At 44.1% G+C, this 19,858-nt stretch overlaps 1 protein-coding gene across 5 annotated transcripts in view; it reads right to left on the bottom strand.

The window, feature by feature from the left end:
* Nucleotides 1–19,858, bottom strand: part of Tex2 (testis expressed 2) — a 113,933-nt gene that overhangs the window by 46,772 nt on the left and 47,303 nt on the right. For all 5 annotated transcript variants that reach the window (XM_050164248.1, XM_050164245.1, XM_050164247.1 and 2 more), the window contains 3 exons: nucleotides 4,140–4,340; nucleotides 2,698–3,037; nucleotides 429–676 (listed from right to left, as the gene is read on the bottom strand). In XM_050164248.1, the coding sequence (XP_050020205.1) occupies nucleotides 429–676; nucleotides 2,698–3,037; nucleotides 4,140–4,340 (789 nt within the window). The remainder of the gene's footprint in view (nucleotides 1–428; nucleotides 677–2,697; nucleotides 3,038–4,139; nucleotides 4,341–19,858) is intronic.

Below are 19,858 nucleotides of genomic sequence, written 5' to 3' on the forward strand. Positions count from 1 at the left end.
TAGGACAGGAGCACCGTGTAGGACAGGAGTACCATGTAGGACAGAAACACCATGTAGTACACAGGAGCACCGTGTAGTACCGGAGCACCGTACTGAGCCATCTCCAGGCACTATGTTGTTTTTTTGTTTTTTTTTTTTTTTTTTTAAGACAGGATCTTGAATGGGCAGTGGTGGCACATGCCTTTAATCTCGGATCTCTGTGAATTCACAAATAGTCCATTGCCTGTAACCCAGCTTCAATTCTTCCTGCCACTCACTGTCCACTTGGTGCCATCTCCCTGAACCTGAGATCCGAAAGAATACGTGCCTTTCCATGTCTAGCTCATCACCATGTCTTGGATCCTGGAATAGGGAGGGCCTGGCATGAAACCCTTGCATGTAAAGGTGAGTTTGAGGAGAGCAGAAAGGACCTGGCCTGGTAGCTTTACCTTCTTCCCAGCTGTGGGGCTGCTCTCCGCACTCTGCACAGGGCTCCTGTGGGGGCTTCGGTCGTCCTGGGGCACACACCTGCCCATGTACACACTGTAGTCCAGAAGCACCTTCTGCCGCACGCTGCCCACCAGCTCCTTCTGTTTTGGCTGGGACATCATCTCCTCCACGCTGCCTTTGCTGCTGCTTCGGCTATGGGTCAGGTGCCCCGAGGGACTGCTGTGTCTGCTGTGGGTGGGCAAAAGCCCTGGAGTAAGAAGTGACAGCTTTTAATACAGATGAAAAAATGGCCAGGAATAAACTAAACGCTTGTAGGTTAAATGGAAAAGCACCTAAAATGCCAAAGATTTTTTTTAAAAATCATTACCCTGAAAAACACTTTCTACTTTAATGACAGATGATTTTTAGAATAGTTTTTATTCTCAAAGTAATTTTGGAATAAGGGCAGCAGCACAGTAGGCCAGGTGGCTACCTTTTTACTTGCTCCCAGTGATCCTTTATGAAAACAGAAAACACAGCACCAATGTGCCCTCCAGTCAGGGTTGCCATGAATGCTAACAGAGCACAGGTGGGGGGGGGCGTGCGCGGCGGTGGGGGCGTGCGCGGCGGTGGGGGCGTTAGGCAGGAAGCTAAAGAATTGTTCATCCACAGCTCAGGGCATTTCAAAGATGCCATCTTTCATCCAACAGATCACTTATCACACATGCTTTCTGGACCTATTCCATGCTAACCAGGAGAACAAGGCAGAATCCTTGCCCTGGAAGTAGGACATGTGGGAAGGCAGGTCACAACTGCCTGTAACAGGCATGGCCCAGAGCTGCTGACCCGGCACTGACATCCCACCAGGGACACCTGCACTGTCTTCTGAGGAAAGAGTTGCCACTGTCCTTGGCCTGGTAGATGAATGCTCTAGAAAGAGAACAGCGTGTGAAGAGCAAAATTCAGGGAAGTCCCACGAAGAAGAGAAGGACTTTAGAAGAAAGCACAGTACAATCCAAATAAACTTTAGAGTTTAGTTAACAAATAAAAAAAAAATTGAAAAAGACAGCCCAGAACACCCTTCCCCCATTCAAGGACAGGGAAGAAGAGAACCCAATTATGGCATGGTTATTGTGCCCTGCACGGGACTCTAGATTTCATGGCTAGCTCTTGGTAACACCACACTGGAACTGTGCGGGGAACTCATGGCTTCCACTGTCTCCAGGTTTTATTCCTCCTGCAACCACTTCTGAGTAAACTCGACCTGAGTGCTAGAAACTTGGGATCTCCATCCTTGCTTGGGTCTCCCGAGCCAGAACCTGCACTGTGAGTAGCCAGTAAAATCTATGTCTCCAAGTGATAGCATCTCTGGGAGAGAGGACAGGCCTGAGTCATGTGGTATTTACAGAGGTACCTGGCCGTGGAGATTCAGCACCAGTATCACCTTCACAGCTGATGACAAGCCAGCTGGGCAAAGGCTGTGCATAGTGCATACATTAACTTCCAGCATTTTAGCCAAAGGCTCAGGATGGGTAACCTCTCTGATAAGTGTGATACTCAAGCACAAGGCAGACAGTCTGTAAATCGTCCAGCAGGTGGGCAGTGGCTATGAACTACAGTACAGTCTTCACCTGTTGCCTTAAGTTCCATCTCAACTCACAGTGTTTTATGGTTACTCAGGATAATCAAGGTACTGACAGTATGAGAGTGAAGGCTTGCTTGATTTCTGTGTGAGGCGGGTACCAAGGCCTTCCACACTCCTGGCTCTTACCGTTGACTTTGTTGTTTTGTAAGTGCGAGTCATTAAAAATAACCAAATGCAGCTGGATGTGATGGCACATGCCTAAAGGTGGCAGAGGCGGGACTCTCATTATGTAGCTCTGGCTGGCCTGGGACTCGCTATGTAGACTAGGCTAGCTTCAAACTCACAGAGATCCACCTGCGGACTCCCTAGTCCTGAGATTAAAGGTGTGGACCACCATGCTCTGCTCTTACCACTTTCTTCAGACAAGGGTCTCTTGTAGCTGCTTTTATGAGAGTACCAAGAAAAGACACCCCTAGGGTGCCGCCACGGGCTAACCACATATGCCCACAAATGGACATCGGGAAAGATGACTTAGTACAAAGGGCGGCAGTGGCTACTGTAAAAGGTACACATGTCATGACGACACACTTGAGGTGGCAGAGAGTAATGAACTGAATTACTGAAGTGCCTTCCTGCCTGGCACTTCCTCTTACACTTCCCACAAGCCCTTTAAACACATACACACTTTGCACAAACACTATTACCTGATTTACTTCCAGAAACACCAGCCTGCTTCCTGAGGTCTGACTTCAGCTTAGATGCCAGGATGAACCTCCTAAACCACTCTTCTTTTTCCCGGCCAGTTCTCCCAAAGAGATACAGTATCGGGTCTCTCTGGCTAGACTTTGTCCCCTCTTGAGGCTGGGGTGGCTTCTTAAGGTCTTCACTTGCCAGCTCTTTCTCAGCAGGTGGCTTCTCCTCATAAGTGTCCCTGTCCGTCTGAGCCTTGGACATAAAGTCATCTTGCCGACCAAGTTCAATGCAAATGGGGTACTTTTTATTCCAGATTCGTTTGCGAGCCAGACTTTTAGGTACAAGATAAATCTATGGAGAAAGACAAATGACGATTTACATATGAAAGACTGTCTGCCTTGTGCATCAATATCACACGTATCAGAAATGTTAGCCTTTTTGAGTCTTTGACTAAAATGATAGAAGTTAAATTTCTCTTACCACTGTAACACAACTGTTGAACGCAGAATAAATTTTTAGAAATGACTTGTTATTCCTCAAAATTCTGAAGTGTACATATTTAAGAACTACACATGAGCTATAAATATCTTTCATTGTTAGGCAGCAGTAACGGAGTGTGACATTTAAATGATTATTATCATATGGTCTTGGATACCAACTCAGTTAATGGCCCTAGATGAATATTAAGGTGAGGGAAAAAGTATCTCTCAGCCTAGACAGGAAGTGTAGGTCAATGCTGGGAATCAACTCAAGGATGAATCTACATAGCAACTACTTTACATACCTCCATTACTGTGGAGGAACTTAAAGACCACTCACACTCGCTGTCTGTGTGTAATAGTAATAAATGTATATTTTCCACAAGCATAGAGACAATACCTTATCCAAATGCACTGTTGTGTGTACACTATGCTGATATTTCACAGAGCCTTTTATCAACACTTGGCACCACAACACATTGCTTTTAGACTAAAAAATCCACTGGTGTTGGTCTCTCTCTCTCTCTCTCTCTCTCTCTCTCTCTCTCTCTCTCTCTCATTTTTTAGGGTATATGTAGAGGTGGCAGGTTGAGATAGGATTCCAAAGATGTAATCCAGCTCAGTCTGATCTCAAACTATATGGCCCAGGCTACATCATGGGGATCCTCCCACTTTGGCCTCCTGAGATTACAGGTTTGGGTCAGCATCCCTGGCCCCATAACCAGAATTTAAGGTAAAAATTCTGAGTGTGGTGAATTCTTGCTCCTGGAGGTGTGGTCCATGGAGTTGCAGCAGCAGAAGCTCATAGAAATCAGTGCTGCTGGCCCACACAGAGTGGCCCACACAGGTGCTGTCTGGGATGCTGTCCTATAATATACTGCTCCTTAAACAAGATCACAGGGTGGGTGCAGATGAAAAGATTCCAAATGTTTTTCATTCATTCAAGCTCTGCTTCGAGAATTACCCAGACTTACCTTGCTGTCTGTGAGGTCGTAGATTTTCTGGCTGATGTAGGTGACCTCTGGCTTTGTCTCATTGTAGCTTGCCCTCCTGGATATGTTTTTGTTGGGTTTTGAAAGCCTTAAGGTGCCACCCTCAAGCCGGACATAGACTGAGTGCGTCAACGTGGCGTGGTACGTTTCTGGATCATAGTTGTAAATCTCATTCATCCACCCCTGATGGAAAAACACCCTTATGAGTAAGAGTGAACAGTGTGAAGACAGCAAGTGTCCTGGATATCAGGACTGAAACTCACAGTGCACAGTGCTAATTTCCCAATGCTGAGGGCTAAGAAGTAATCTGGTATGGTTTTGACGACAAAAATTGGGGGAGGTAGAATGGTACTATCCACTATCCTAAATATATGATTCTTTTCTCAAAGTTGCCAAGCAAGGAGACATTCAAGTCTTAATGTTATGGAGCAAGGCTCTTTGCCTAATCTCCCTTGGAAATGAGCACTGGTCTAGCCTGGCTTTTTTCTATTTGTGACAATGTAGCCCAGGCTAGCCTAGAACTTGTGATCCAGTCTGAGTGCTATGATTACCGGTATGGGCTACTATGCCTGGCTCCCAGATGGGCACTGTCTTTAGATTACATTTATTCATTTGTTTATCATATGTGTCAAAGACAACCTGCAGGCAAAGACAGGTCTTTCCTTCCACCATGTAGGACATCAAATGAACTCTATCGAGCTTGGCAACAAGTACCCTTACCCACTAAGCCATTTTACCAACATCTAGTATAGTTTTCTAAATGAGCCAAGCTTCTGCTGTGCTCAGCCCACTTGCCAACAATCTTTGACATTCTGTAGACCGCATTAACTCCTGAACCATTCCGAGACTCAGAAACTTACTAGCCTATTTCAGTGACATTTTACAGGTACCTCATGGAAGGTACAGTGAAGCAGATGAGTGAGGATCAGACAGCAAAGAAAGAACCATCCCTGGAACTGGAGTCATGGGTGGTTGTGCACCACCATGTAGGTGCTGAGAACCAACCCTGAGTCCTCTGCAAGAACAATAAAAGCTCTTAGCTGCTGAGCCATCATTCCAGCCTAGACTTGTTTGACTTTTATGTATGTACATGTGTATGTCTGTACACACAGGTATGTGGGTATTCACAGAGGCCAGAAAAGGACAGCCGATCCTTCAGCTGGGGTTACAGGAAGCTGTGAAATGCTAACTGTGCTGGAGGAGCAGTAACTGCTCCTCCCCACCTCTCCAGGCCTCCACTCCCTTTCTTTGAGACAGGGTCTCATTAGGTTGCTCAGAGAACTTTGAACTTTTGATCCTCTAGCCTTGGCCTGAGTAGTGGGGGTTACAGACCTGTGCCACCAGACCCAGTTTTACACATGGATCTCAAAACTTAGCTTTACACATATTGCAGTGCACAGAACACAAAAAGCATAAAATATAAGCAAAGAGTATCATATATACACATGAAAACAAGGAAATCCATCACTTTGTAATGTGCAGGTGAATACTTAAAACACCTAGAACTGGGAATGCCATTTCCACAGTAAATATGTGAGTCTCTCAGCAGTGTTGACCCTAAAGCCTCAGAGAATGAGGACTCCTCAGAACCCCCTTCATATGTCCATCCAGTATCACAATGTGTACCAATCTGTACATCAAGTAAAATGTTATGGTTGATTACAAATATTTTTTAAAGTTTATTGTTTTTTTTTTTAATTTATTTATTATGTGTACAGCATTCTGCTTCCCACACACCAGAAGAGGGCACCAGATCTCATTACAGATGGTTGTGAGCCACCATGTGGTTGCTGGGAATTGAACTCAGGACCTCTGGAAGAGCAGTCAGTGCTCTTAACCTCTGAGCCATCTCTCCAGCCCTTTAAAGTTTATTTTTAAGATTTATTTTTTTTATGTGTATGAGCGTTTTGGTTACATGTAAGCATGTGCACCACTTGCATGTCTGGTGACCAAAGGGGACACAAAATAGTTGTGAATTTCCATATGGGTACCAAGAACCAGACCGGGTCCTTCTGTTGGTGATATTTTGTTTGTGCTTAAACAAATAAAGCTTGCATGAAGATCAGAGTGTAGAGATAGCCACTAGCTAGCCCTAGAGGCCAGGCAGTGGTGGCTTACACCTTTAATCCCAGCACTCAGAAGACAGAGGCAGGTAGATCTCTGTGAGTTCAAGGACTCCCTGGGCTAAAAGGCAAACAGAGCCAAGTAGCAATGGCTCACACCTTTATTCTCAGCACTAGGGAGGTGGAGATGGGAAGTGACGTGGTTGGGCTGAGAGAGAAATATAAGGCAGGAGACAGGATCTTACCCATTTGGTCTGAGCATTTGGAAAGTTAAGAACTCCAGTGGCTGGTTGCTCTGCTTCTCTGATCTTTCAGCTCTCAGCCCCTAATATCTAACTCTGGGTTTTTATTTATTAAGACTAACTAGAATTGCGTTACATCCTTTACACAATGCTCTTAAGCACTGAGCTGGGCCATCTGCTCAGCCCCAGCAGTTGATACAAAGATTTTTAAAGGCGTCCAGTGGCTGGGACATATCTATCTCAGTGGTAGAACACCAAAGAGTGAAGAATTGGGCCCTTATCATATTAGCCTATTAGAATGTAAGAGGTATCATCATGAAAGGGCAGCCCCAGTACAAGGCAACAATCACCCTTATCTGTGTGAGAGGTGAAGCTTATGAACCAGTCACACAGATTTACACAACTCAAGAGACTTGTTCTGCATGAGCTGGAGGATTTCATTCTCCTCTCTGAGTTACTGACCACGAGCAGCACTTACTCCCAAGCACAGTATGAGCAAGCAGTGCTTACAGGAAGCAGTGCTCATGGGAACGGGATAGTCTAACATCTAAAAATGAACCAGCAATGATCCAAGAGGCACAAGCAATCCCCAACACAGAAGGACCGAGCAGATTGACTGCCAGAGCATCAGCTGGGGTAGAAGTAACTGTGTGCGAAGTGTAAAGTGTTCTTAAATTACACTGTTTGGAAAGTATGATGAAAATATGGCTCAGCAGACTTAACCTCTGATGAACAAAGATTAGAAGTCGTTCAGTCCTATCTGATGTATCTGGCTGCAATGGTTTACCATAAACCCCTGAAAAGAACGGTCTTCCGCTAATATCAGTATTAGGGGTCCTAGATGAAATCTGGGTGCTTGTGACTGAGGCCAAGGTTTAATGTCAAGTTTCATGTGCTCTGCCACTGATTTACTCCTCCCGGAAGAACAATTTTTACTGTTTTCAACATTCAGGAGTATACTTTCCTAGGAATGGTGGCTACAACTATCTAAACCTCAGCACTCAGGCTTCTTTGTTTGAGTTGAAGGTCCACCTAGACTGTAGTGTTTAGAAGTTGATACCAAAAGTATAAAACATACTGAACTGGTAAGAGAAATGACAAAGAATTTCTAGGTGGGAGTCAGTCCCCTCTGTATGCTGTGAATACCACTAGTTAATAAAGAAACTATCTTGGGCCTGCACAGGAAATAGAGGTAGGCAGGGAAAACTTAAACTGAATGCTGGGCAAAAGGAGGCAGAGTCAGGAGAAGCCACGGAGTCTCCACCGGAGACAGACATGCTAAAACTTTGCTGATAGGCCACAATCTTGTGGTGATGTAGATTAATGGAATTAATGGAGATGGGTTAAATTAATATGTAAGCCAATAAGAAGCTAGAGCTAATGGACCAAACAGTGGTTTAATTAATACAGATTCTGTGTGATTATTTCGGGGCTGAGGAGCCAGGAACTAACAAGTGGCCTCCTTCAACATAAAATTCTTTTGTATCTTTAGACAGATTCTGAATTTCAAGGGCTCCTGTGGCAGCAGTGAACAGGGAAGGCACCTTACTGCCTCAAAGGTGGCCGAATGGAGATTCGCCTGCCTCTGCCTTCTGAGTGCTGGAATTAGAGGCGTGCGCCACCCTTTACCCTTTATTTACGTTCTTCAATTTGATTTGTTAATGTTTCTCTAAATTTATGAGGGTAAATAATCTAGTTTCATGCAAGGCCTTTAGTATTAGTAAGCATCCTAAGTTCGGCTGGGCTGGAAAGATGGCGCAGTGGTTAGACAGCAGGCTGTCCATCCGTGGATCCAAGTTCGGGTACCAGCACCCACATAATCACCTGCAACTTCAGTTCCAGCGAACACAGCAATGTCTTCCAAAGGCAGCTGTATGCAAGCACACCTACTCACACACAGTCACACTCACAGACACACAATGAGAAGAAGAAAAGCTTTGGGACTGCAGAGATGGCCCATGATTGAGAGCATCAGTTCCCCTTGGAGAGGACCTGAGTTCAGCTGCCAGCACTGACATCAGGTGTCTCACAACAACCTATAAACTCTAGCTCCAGAGATCCAGTGCCCTCTTCTGACCTCCAAGGGCAACTAAACTCATGTGAAACTCTTCATTTCTCTTTTCCGGACATTTGTGTAGAATTCACATTATTAATTCTATTTGAGAGACTTTGCAAATGAATTTAGAGCTTCCTCTGTAATAAAGTTTTAAACCACGAATTTCATTTCTTTAACTTCTAATGGACTAGTCAAATTATGTATATGTGTTGTTTGTTTTTTTAAATAAAGACTCATCTTGCACTTGTGATTCTCCTGCCTCAGTCGGCCTCCTGAATATAGGGATTACAGGAATGTGCCACCAGGCCTGCCTTATTTGTTGTTATTAACTTTTTTTCTTTTAAAGTTTTTCAAGACAGGGTTTCTCTGTAGCTTTGGAGCCTATACTGGAACTTGCCTGTAGACCAGGCTGACCTAGAACTCACTAAGATGCACCTGTCTCTGACTCCTGAGGGCTGGGATTAAAGGCATGTGCCACCACTGTATGGCTTCTAATGAAGTATTAAACCAAGGCATGTTTCAAAGAATTTATTTCTGGGCTGGCGAGATGGTTCAGTGGTTAAGAGCACTGACTGCTCTTCCAGAGGTCCTGAGTTCAATTCCCGGCAACCACATGGTGGCTCACAGCCATCTGTAATGTGATCTGGTGCCCCCTTCTGGTGTGCAGGTGTACATGGAAGAAATGTATATATAAAATAAATAAATAAATCTTAAAAAAATAATTTCTACTAAGTTCTGAACGTCTGGCCATGTGATATTTCTTTTTTTTTAATAAATAAATATTTATTTATTTATTATGTATACAATATTCTGTCTACATGTATGCCTGCAGGCCAGAAGAGGGCACCAGACCTTATTACATATGGTTGTGAGCCATCATGTGGTTGCTGGGAATTGAACTCAGGACCTTTGGAAGAGCAGGCAATGCTCTTAACCACTGAGCCATCTCTCCAGCCCCGCCATGTGATATTTCAATGCAATCTTTGGGTTTGTGTATGTGTGGGTGGGTTTGCCTGTGTCCAGAGTGGAGGCCAGGTTAGGTTATATAGTCATATAAACATCACAAAATGCTAGGTGTCCTGCTTTGTCACTTGCGGCCTTATTCTCCTGAGACAGGGTCCCTCACCCCCTGGGGCCAGGCTGGCACCCACACCTTGCTTTTTTTAAATGAAGGCTGGAGAATCAAAGCCAGGTCTCATGCTTGCACTACAAGAGTCCATGTCCCTCTCTGATCTTCCCATGTTTAGAGTCTGCAGTGACATCCTCTTTCAGTCCTGGTAATCTGCACTTCTCTCAGCGACATGATCATTAAACTTTGACTACTGCTACAGCACCTTCTAAATCCTACACTCGCCGAAATACATTACATGCTGTATTTTTTAAATCTCATTCAATTGGAAATATTTTCTAACTTCCCTTCCACACACTATTTAGAAGTATGTTGCTTAATTTTCAAACGTTTGGGAATTTTTAGGATCCTTTTCTGTTGCTGACTTCCAGTACAATTACACTATGGTCAGAGAGCATTCTCTCTATAATTTCTCCTTTGTTAATGAGTCAAAATATTGTTCACTTCTTTCATTTGAAGTACTTTTTGATGACATCATTGACCTGAGATTGTTTGCCATAGTCCTTAGCCACTGCACAGCTGCGACCAACCTCTTTATGGGGTCTCCCTTCTCCATTCCCCCAGTTTCTTGTTGCCAACAACCCTAATTTGGTTGACTATGGTACTAAGTGCAAAGCCTTCCTCCAACTTAACACATCTAGGCTTATCACATTGGATGTAAACACAAAGATGGACTTGGCCCTAGCTTCATGAATTCTATGTGCTCAGGCATCATGGATGAAAGAGGTCTTTCATCCATTCAAGACCTCGTCTAAAGCAGAACTGACGCCCGTTACAGCTCCACCAGAACAGTGGGTTATAGGTGAGGCTGAATCCCGAAACCCAGGGCAGGGAGAAGGTAATTTCTTTTTTTCTTTTTCTCTGGGGCTTGGGGTTTGAGACAAGGTTTTGTGTAGCTCTGGCTGCCCTAGAACTTGCTCTGTAGACCAGGCTGCCCTCAAACTCAGAGATCTGCCTGCCTCTGCCTCTCAAGTTCTGAGATCAAAGGCGTGTGTCACCATGACCAGAGACAGTGTAACTTTTTTTTAAAAACACTTGTTAGGTTTTATGTGCCAGGATATTTCTATCTTTAGCTTCTTGAGACCAGGTTCTTATTATGTACACCAGACTGGCCGCAAGCTCAAGATTTGCCAGTATCAACTTCTCTACTGCTAGGATAACCTAGCATTTAGACCTGCACAGTTAAATTCCAAGGTTAGAGCCACGTACTGCTGTGCTTAGATGATTGACAACAGTTTTACGTACTGACACTGAGTAGAGTTTTCTCCAAATGTATTCTCTCTTCAAACACATATCTATGGAGAAACCTCTATCAAGTTTTTACCTTATTTCTTTGTTTTTCAGGTTGGAAAAATCAGATAACTTACCAGAGGTGTGAGAGTTGGGCTCACATTGCCTGTGTTTCATAGGTCAGGCATGCTGCCTGCACTCTCTAACAAGCTGCAGATCAATTCTATTCTTGTAACAGGTGAACAAAGGCAACCTTCCTCACCATGCTTCTGGGAGCTGGTTTGTCACAGAGCACCAGGCCCAGGAGCCTGAAGGGTAGGCCCCTCCCGAGCTCTGGCTCCACTCAGTAGGACGCAGTTCAGTCATGAGAAAGCAGTTAGCCTCTGCTCACAGCTGACAGAAACGGGTCAGCCTCTTCACTGGCCAAATACCAGGACAACCTGATTCAGAGGAACGAGAAGGAAGGGTGTTTGGGCCCTAACTACACAGAGCAGAACCACGGAAACCTTACCTGCCAAGCACTCTGCTGTGGTGAGGTAAGGAGGCCAGCAGAGAGCCCAAGCGATGCCTCACCCCTCAGTGCCCCCCACTTCAATGTCCCTTCAGTATGACCCAGGCCAGCGCTCCTCCCACCCTCAGATGCCCAGCTGTGGTGGTTTCTTCTTTTTTCCTTCCCTTCCATCTCCAGATTTCCTCCATCCTGAAATGACATGTTCCTTTAATTCTGCTCACCAGATCTAGTTGAGGCTAAAGTCCACGGCTGCCAACACAAACACACATCACCCATGACCAGGATTCGGATTGGGCGCACACCGTAGATAATCATTTGTTAGCTGCAGGAGACCCATCACGCTCAAATTGGATTCTGTGAAAGGCTGCTGATAAAATGCCCTGAGACTTCCGCAGTGCCAGAGGAACAGCTCAGGTTCCAACCCTGCTTCCAACACCTACCAGCTACAAGGTAGGCGCTGCTCAGTCCTCAGACCCCTACCTTTCCATCCTGTAAGAGGGCTCAGGCTTCCTCTCTGTCTTCCTCACCCCAACTCATATTCTATGCGCAAACCACAACATTTCTCCATGCTGACAGTATTTTGGGGAGCAGAATTCACACAATAAAAATGAACAAATTTTAAGCATATTACTAATAAATATTCACAATAGTGTCTGGTACCTAGGCTCATATCGTGCCCCAGGAATTTCATGGGCATTATCTTTTGCGCATGTGTTTACCTTTGTCAACTCCCAAGGACCACACATGCAACAAAGCTCACAACATAATGATCTGCCTCTTGATCGAGACTGGGACAGCTGGGACATGCCTCAGGTCTATCTGACCGAGATGTAGCCTCCCATCATGGCCCCATGACATGGTCCGATAGTCTGGGCAGTGCCTTGTCACCCTTCAGGTCATAGCTAAGATGACATCTCTCCCAGGAAGCTACCTTCATTCCTCACTGGACCTGTTAACTGGCTGCTTTAATTAACTGAGCTGCAAACTCCATAGAGCAGGCAGAACAAGGTGCACCTCAGTACTAGCTAACGCCTCTTGACTGACCATATGAATGAACCCTGATTCAGAAAGTAGCTATGAGGATTAAATGAAGTCCTTAGAACTCACAAGCAGAAGGGCTGGAGTTCCCCATCCCCACACCAGCCCTTAAGTACAGTGTCCACTGCACTTCTGGGGACATCAAAGGAACAGCTGAGCAACTACTTGGTCACTGTCCTCAGGGGAGGGATAGAAGTGGAGGTGCATAACGTTTCATGGAGTAAGAAAATAAGGAGCCCAGAGCAACAGGAACTGCTGCCGGATCACAGTAGACAGGCAACCCAGGCATGCACTGGCCTTGCTCAGGTCAAGATGCTGACCAGACTCAACTCTGATCTGCTGCCCCCAGAGTCTACCCCGAGATACCCCAACACTTCAAACAAGATCTCCCTTGCAAAATGCAATTTCCCAACACAAATCGAATCACCTTTTCCTACAATAAGATTGTCAACATTCCCCTGGGACTTGACTAACTCCCTCGATAAGCTGCATGTGAAATTTCAGGACTTGAACAGTCAGATATGCAACCTTGAGAGCAGCACAGAGCCCCACTCTGTCCCCCATGCAAACTGCTGACCCCTACTCACCTGTCCTCACATTCTTCACCCTAAACTTACCAAGTAAGGTATTTCTCCAGCTCCATTTTGTTATGCAGCACGGGCGTGGGCATAAAGATCTGTGACACACAGCTAGTGCCTCACTCCAAGAGCTGCCATCTCTTCACTCACACTACTGAGATGTCAGACAAGCCTCGTTTCTTTCTGAACCTGGAACCGTTCTAATGGAGACAGCGCACGCCTCTGGGACAATGACCTAGTCAGCAGGCTGCAGCTATCTGGCCCGCAGTCTGGTCCTGTGAGGGTGTTTAGAAAAGGTTAGAGGTTTCTTCAATTCTCTGCTAGACTCAGAAGCCATGTTTGGCTGGCCATGCAAACCATAACCTAGAGAGGGGTCCATTTAATTCTTGGAAAGATTAAAAGCTACAATTAACCTTTTGCAAAATAATGAAGTCTAGAGGAACTGTTGTGCTCACTCCCAATCACAGTGCCAGGGAGGTGTTCAAGGCCAGTGCTCCCCTGCTCAGCTTGATGTTGAGCTGAGCAGAGGAAAGCGTTGATCCTCTGGCCCCAGGAAGCAACGAGAGTCCTCTGCGTGGGGCCTGGGCTGACACCAGAAACAGGCAGCATGTTATTACCCTGCGGCTGCACTGGCACAGGGACTTGCCTGTTTATCCCTTCATCTATCAAAAGAGAGGCCTTAGAGAGAAAAGGCTGACGCCACGACCTGAGGCCACCACTGCTGACATCCACCTCTGAAATGAACTTCCTTTGCCCACAAATGAAACAGACAGAACTCTGAACTAACTGGGGTTAGCCCCCTTTTGATACATTGAAGCTTAAGAACCAGAGTCACCTATTAAAACAGCATCAAAGATCCTAGGGTTGGAGACTAGGGAAGAAAGAGTCTAATACACACTTTTGAACTTTGGTACAATTTTAATTTTACCCAACAAAGATAAAGCAAACCTACAGACACACAAAATTCATATGATGAGTGATAGCCTCAAGCAGCCAGCCAATATTTAAAATACATAATACTGAATGAAAGACACGATAGAGAAAGAGGAGGGGGACTCCATTAGCAGAGGGAAACGCCAGCATCAATTACTGTCCACATCCTCCAACCGACTGCTTCAAGGTCACCTTCACAGCCCACCACTGGAATCACTGGCGTCACGGCTAAGCCACAAACTGTGCGATACAGACTTTATCCGAGCCTTTCTATCCTCCACAGGAACATCTCCCAAGCTCAGGTGAGTTTTTAATTGTAATGCATTTTATTATAGAGCACTGGCGGGATGTAACAGAGCAGGAGATAAGAAGCACTCAGATTAGGAGACAAATTAAATGATCTCAGATGAACCACTGAGATAACCAAGGTCCTATTTATGTTCATACATAATAAACATCAGATCTGGCTTGTTAATAATAGATCAGCAAACAAATAAGATGGTAGCCTCCAACTTTCCAGATCGCCTCTCCTATCAGTCAAGCAATTTCTGAATATGTACCAACAATATTTACCTTCACTTATAATTCATACACAATAAACAGAGAAGCAGAGAAAAAGAGGACAAAATTCACTTTTGCCATTTTTTACTCTAGTCATGCTACTGCCATGCTACCTTTTTAAACTTTTAGTTTTATTTCTCTCTCACGCTCCCTCCCCCCCCTCTTGTGTGTGTGTGTGTGTGTGTGTGTGTGTGCGTGTGTGCGTGTGTGTGGTGTGTTTCAGAGGACCACTCTGGAACAGATTCTCTCCTTGTACCTTTTCTGTCCTTTGGATCTGAGGTCATCAGGCTTGTGTGGCAAGGGCTTTATGGATTGAGCTATTTCCCCAGCCCCTCCTCACACCATCTTTAGCTGACAACCTAAGGCACCACATATATTCTTAGACTGAAGCTTAGTGTTAGTAATAATGGATATGAACCTGTATTTCATGATCAGATAGATAATGCCTGATGTTTACAGCCGAAGGTCATATGATCATCTGTGTGTCAACTATCACAAAGGTCATGTGATCATCTGTGTGTCAACTATCACAAAGCTTTGTCACTTTTTTTTTAACCTAGAAAAAGGCAAAAATACAGATAAAAACAAAAAAAACCTAACATTTTCTTTTTAATAACTGTATACCACTGAGAGAAGGGGAGGAACAAAGCAGTGAGTTAAGAAGACTGGCCTGGGCTCCAACACCACACACACACCTGCACCTGTGCACACACACATGCATATGCATCAACACCTAACACTCACACACTGAACACAGAACACTCACACACATACACACACCAAACGCACAACACATATACTCGATACACACAACACTCACACACTAAACACACATGCAATACTCATTTACACACATACATTAACACAACACACACATATCCTCAATACATACAACACACTCACATACACAACACTCATACACAACATATACACATACGCAACACACATATAACACACACATGACACACATACATTCAACACAAACACCACTCACACACACATGCCCTGGAACCACTTTGGGTAACAGCAAACTTTTCCTGGAAGGCTAGCGACTGTACAGTAAGAACAATCTTCTGAGGATTTTGCACTTTTCTTCTGAAGGGAAGAGGACAGGATTCACTTTAGACAGGGTCATTCTTAGCCCAGGCTGGCCTGCAACTATGTATTATTGGTTCTGTGGAATAATGCTCTTGTGCATAAAGACTTGTCACCCACATTGATTCAATAAAACCAGTAGCCAGGCAGGAAGTAGAGGTGGGACAAACAAACAAGGAGAATTCTGGGACGAGGGAAGGCAGAGATGAAGTTGCAAACCATCTCAGAGGAAGAAAGTTGAGAATGACTTACTGAGAAAAGGTACCAAGTCATTTGACTAAACATAGATAAGAATTACAGGCTAATTTAAATATAAGAGCTAGTTAATAATAAGCCTGAGCTAATAGGCCCAACAGTTTATAATTAATATAAGCCTCTGTGAGTTTCTTGGCTTGGTTTGAACTTGTGGTTCTCCTACCTCTGCTTCCCACATGCTAAAATTTCAAGCTATAATGCCCAACTTGTACTTTTCTAAATATAAATATCAAATATAAACTTGGAGGTGAAAACATAGGTGGCATTTTTCAGTTAATGCCTTATTATTCTAAAAAAAAAAAAGCAACACAATTTGAGAAGTCTTTAGCCCATCGCACTCACAATCTTTCTTTACTCCATGGCTCATACCCAGAACAGAAGCAAAGAGGATGCTCCTAGGATAACTATCTAGAACCCAATCATTTCTAGGATCTATGTGTTTATGCACAGTTGGACCAGAATATTAGCCAGTCATATAGTAAATTAGTGAGCTGAAAATTGGCAAAAGGCTGGGTGTGGTGGTGTGCACCTCTAATCCAACACCCTAGAGACAGAAGTAGATAGATCTATGTGAGTTCAAGGTTAGGCCAGCCTGGTCTACATAGTGAGTTCAAGAACAATCATGATGGACTCTGTTGGAAGGAAAAAAGGGAGGGAGGGAGGGAGAAAGGGAGGAACTTGGCTAAGTGTAGTGTTATTGTAAGTGGTACTGAGTATATGTGAAGAACCATTATATTAATGTCTCCTTACTTATGTATATGCTTAAAATTTTTTTATAATAAAAGTTAGCACTCGGGAGGCAGAGGCAGGCGGATCTCTGTGGGTTCGAGGCCAGCCTGGTCTACAAAAGCTAGTGCCGGGACAGGCTCCAAAGCTACAGAGAAACCCTGTCTAAAATAAATAAATAAATAAATAAATAAATAAATAAATAAATAAATGTGAAAAAAAGTCCAAAAAACAAGTTCTGGGGTCCCCTATCATCATTAACTACACTGTGCCTGAGGAATTCAGGAATACTCCATACAGTTACCTTTAACCAACCTTAAAACACAAGGTACAGTTAGGTGGTGGTGGCACACGTCTTTAATCCCAGCACTTGAGAGGCAAAGGCAGGTGAATCTTTGAGTTGGAGGCTAGCCTGGTCTACAGAGTGAATTCCAGGATAGCCAGGGCTACACAGAGAAACCCTGTCTCAAAAAACAAACAAACATAAAAACACAAGTTGCATGCCTGCATGTGAGGCATTTGCACAGAAGCACCTCACCTGAATTCTTTCCAAACCATGTGTGTGTTGGAGGGTGTCTGCACTGGAGGGCAGGTGCTTGTGGGGGTCAGAAGAAGGCATCAGATTCCCTGGAGCTAGAGTTACAGGCTGCTGTGAGTCAACCAATACAGATGCTAGGAGTGGAACTCAGGTCCTCCACAAGAGGGGGTAGGGCTTTATAACCCCTCAGCCATCTCTCCAGAGCCTGAACAAGGTGCACTAGGAATTAGCCATGTTTATAAAAGCCACACATAAAAAGTCAAGTGATCCATTACAGAAGCAGAAGAGAAAATGCTTCTATAGTTCTTACACCTACTTACCACCAGAAAGCAAAACTAATCTGGGAGGGAAAGCAGGTTAGGAACTGAACGATGCTAGGCAAGTGTTCTACCAACCAGCTGTACTCCAGTTCCTTCCCACCCCCACCCCTGGAGCTGAGGATTGACCCTATGGCCAGCAAGCATTCTACCTGCCACTGAGCTAAGTCCCAACCCCTTGTTGATTTGTTAAGACTTCTTTTCTTCCCTCAGGAAGCAGAGGCAAGCAGATCTCTACAAGTTTAAGCTAGTCTACACAGCAGGTTCCAGGCCTGCCAGGGTTACATAGTAGGACCCTGCCTAAAATAAACAAAAAGATGTGTGTGTGTGTGTGTGTGTATACACACGTTAATCTATGCTATGTGTATGTCCAGGTACAACAGAGGTCAGAACAGGATTATCAGATCTCTTGGCACTGGAGTTACAGGTGCTGGGAACTGAACTCAGGTATTTTGGAAGAACATAAAGAGCTCTTAACCATGAGCTATCTCTCCAGCCCAGCTTTCGTGTTTTTTTTTTTTTAAATTTTATTTATTTATTTATTTATTTATTTATTTATTTATTTATTTATTATGTATACAATATTCTGTCTGTGTGTATGCCTGCTGGCCAGAAGAGGGCACCAGACCTCATTACAGATGGTTGTGAGCCACCATGTGGTTGCTGGGAATTGAACTCAGGACCTTTGGAAGAGCAGGCAATGCTCTTAACCTCTGAGCCATCTCTCCAGCCCAGCTTTCGGTTTTTTGAGATCACCTTGGCTTCTGACTCAAGATCTTCTTCCCTCAATATCCCATATGCCAAAATCACTGTTCTGGCTCCAAAATCACTCCTGATGTTTCTTCTGTTGTGGGTTTTGCCTGAGACAGGATCTAATGTCGCCCAAGCTGTCTTTGAACTTGCTATGTATCTAAAGTTGGCCCTGAACTCCTGGTCCTCCTGCCTCTCACCATGTTGGGATTACAGGCAAGATGCATGGCTCAAAATTACTCCTTTACATATCAAAACCAAATCCTGTATTTTATTAAAAACAACCCATCCCTCTTATATCTAATGCTGCCAAACAAAGGCTTCCCAAGATTCATTTTTATTAGTCTCTGCAAAGGCAAAAATAATTTTAGTCAACCCTCTAGGCAGTCCTTACTCTGGGAACAGACATCCTACTGCTCATGAATATAATTCAAAACTGCATCTGAGTCACGCTCCAGCATAAATCCAAGAACCTTATGGAACCTTGGGAAGTAAGTTTTTCATTATAAACCAAATATGGCACCCTTTTCTGACTTACCTAGCCTGGGTGTTATGTAATTAGCAACAGAAAACAGATGGAAACACACACCTAGACTGCATGGCAGTGCACAGCAACCCTTTCTGTGCCTCTGCTCACACCCATGCCTAGCATTCTACCTGTACCTCTCACTCACTGGATTAAAGCGAGCTGACCACAGGAACACTTAAATACCACCACAGTGTCCCTCCGGGCAGCTGGTAAACTGTCTACCCACAACAGTGACTGGATCAATACTAGAGACTTACTGTATTAAAATTATAAATTTCCTAGGACAAATGAATGTTCAAAGGTTTGAAATCAAATGTTCCACTTAGTCAGTAGCTCTGGGACTAACATAAACACCATTTTTCTTTGCTAAAATTAGTACTAAGTCACTTAGAGTGCGTGTAAATCAGGTAGTCACAGCAGCACCCTTCTAAAAGAGTGGAGCCACCTTGTATGAGTCATTTTGCTCTACTCCACATATTCATGCCAAGCTAAGGGTGTCACATCCTCAGAGCCAACACCAGCTTCCCATAAAAAAAGAAACTGTCTCATAACAAACTGCCATGTGGAAGAAAGAAAAGAGGTCAGGCTGTAAAATATATGATCACATGAAATCAACAGAAGAGAGGGGCAGTCTGCACATGTGTGGTACAGACACAAGCTTCAGAACTTATAAAAAGCTAGGGTAAATACAGCAAATCAACACAGGTTTGATGAAGAATAATCTTTTTTCTTTGAGTTCCCTGTGTCTTCCTTTGGGTAAGAAAGAAAGGTAAAGAAGCCAGAAAACAACAAATAGAATCTTAGAAGAGCCCCCCCCCATCCTACCCAAGGTGTTCTGTTTAGGTTTTTGTTTTACAATAAAGAGAGATCATGCTGTCATTTCTAGAGTATTATTTAGAAAAAGGAAAAAAATATAGAAATTTAACACAGATCAAACAAGCTTATAACTTAAAGAGCTAAAGGTTATGATCAATAAGGTTCAAAACTGCTCCAAGACAATAGATTCATCTTGAATACTTGTAAGGACATCAAGGGATTCTCAGGAAAAGTTTGGGAATGAACTTTCTGCAGAGTCATGCCATGGGAAGGGGGGAATCACATTGGGCTCAAAAAACTTGGGACGAAAGTCCCTGTCTCCTCGTGTGTAAAA

This window comes from Alexandromys fortis, unplaced genomic scaffold, assembly GCF_014885135.2.
Source record: "Alexandromys fortis isolate MF-2015 unplaced genomic scaffold, M_Fortis_MF-2015_v1.1 scaffold_156, whole genome shotgun sequence".
NCBI lineage: Eukaryota > Metazoa > Chordata > Mammalia > Rodentia > Cricetidae > Alexandromys > Alexandromys fortis.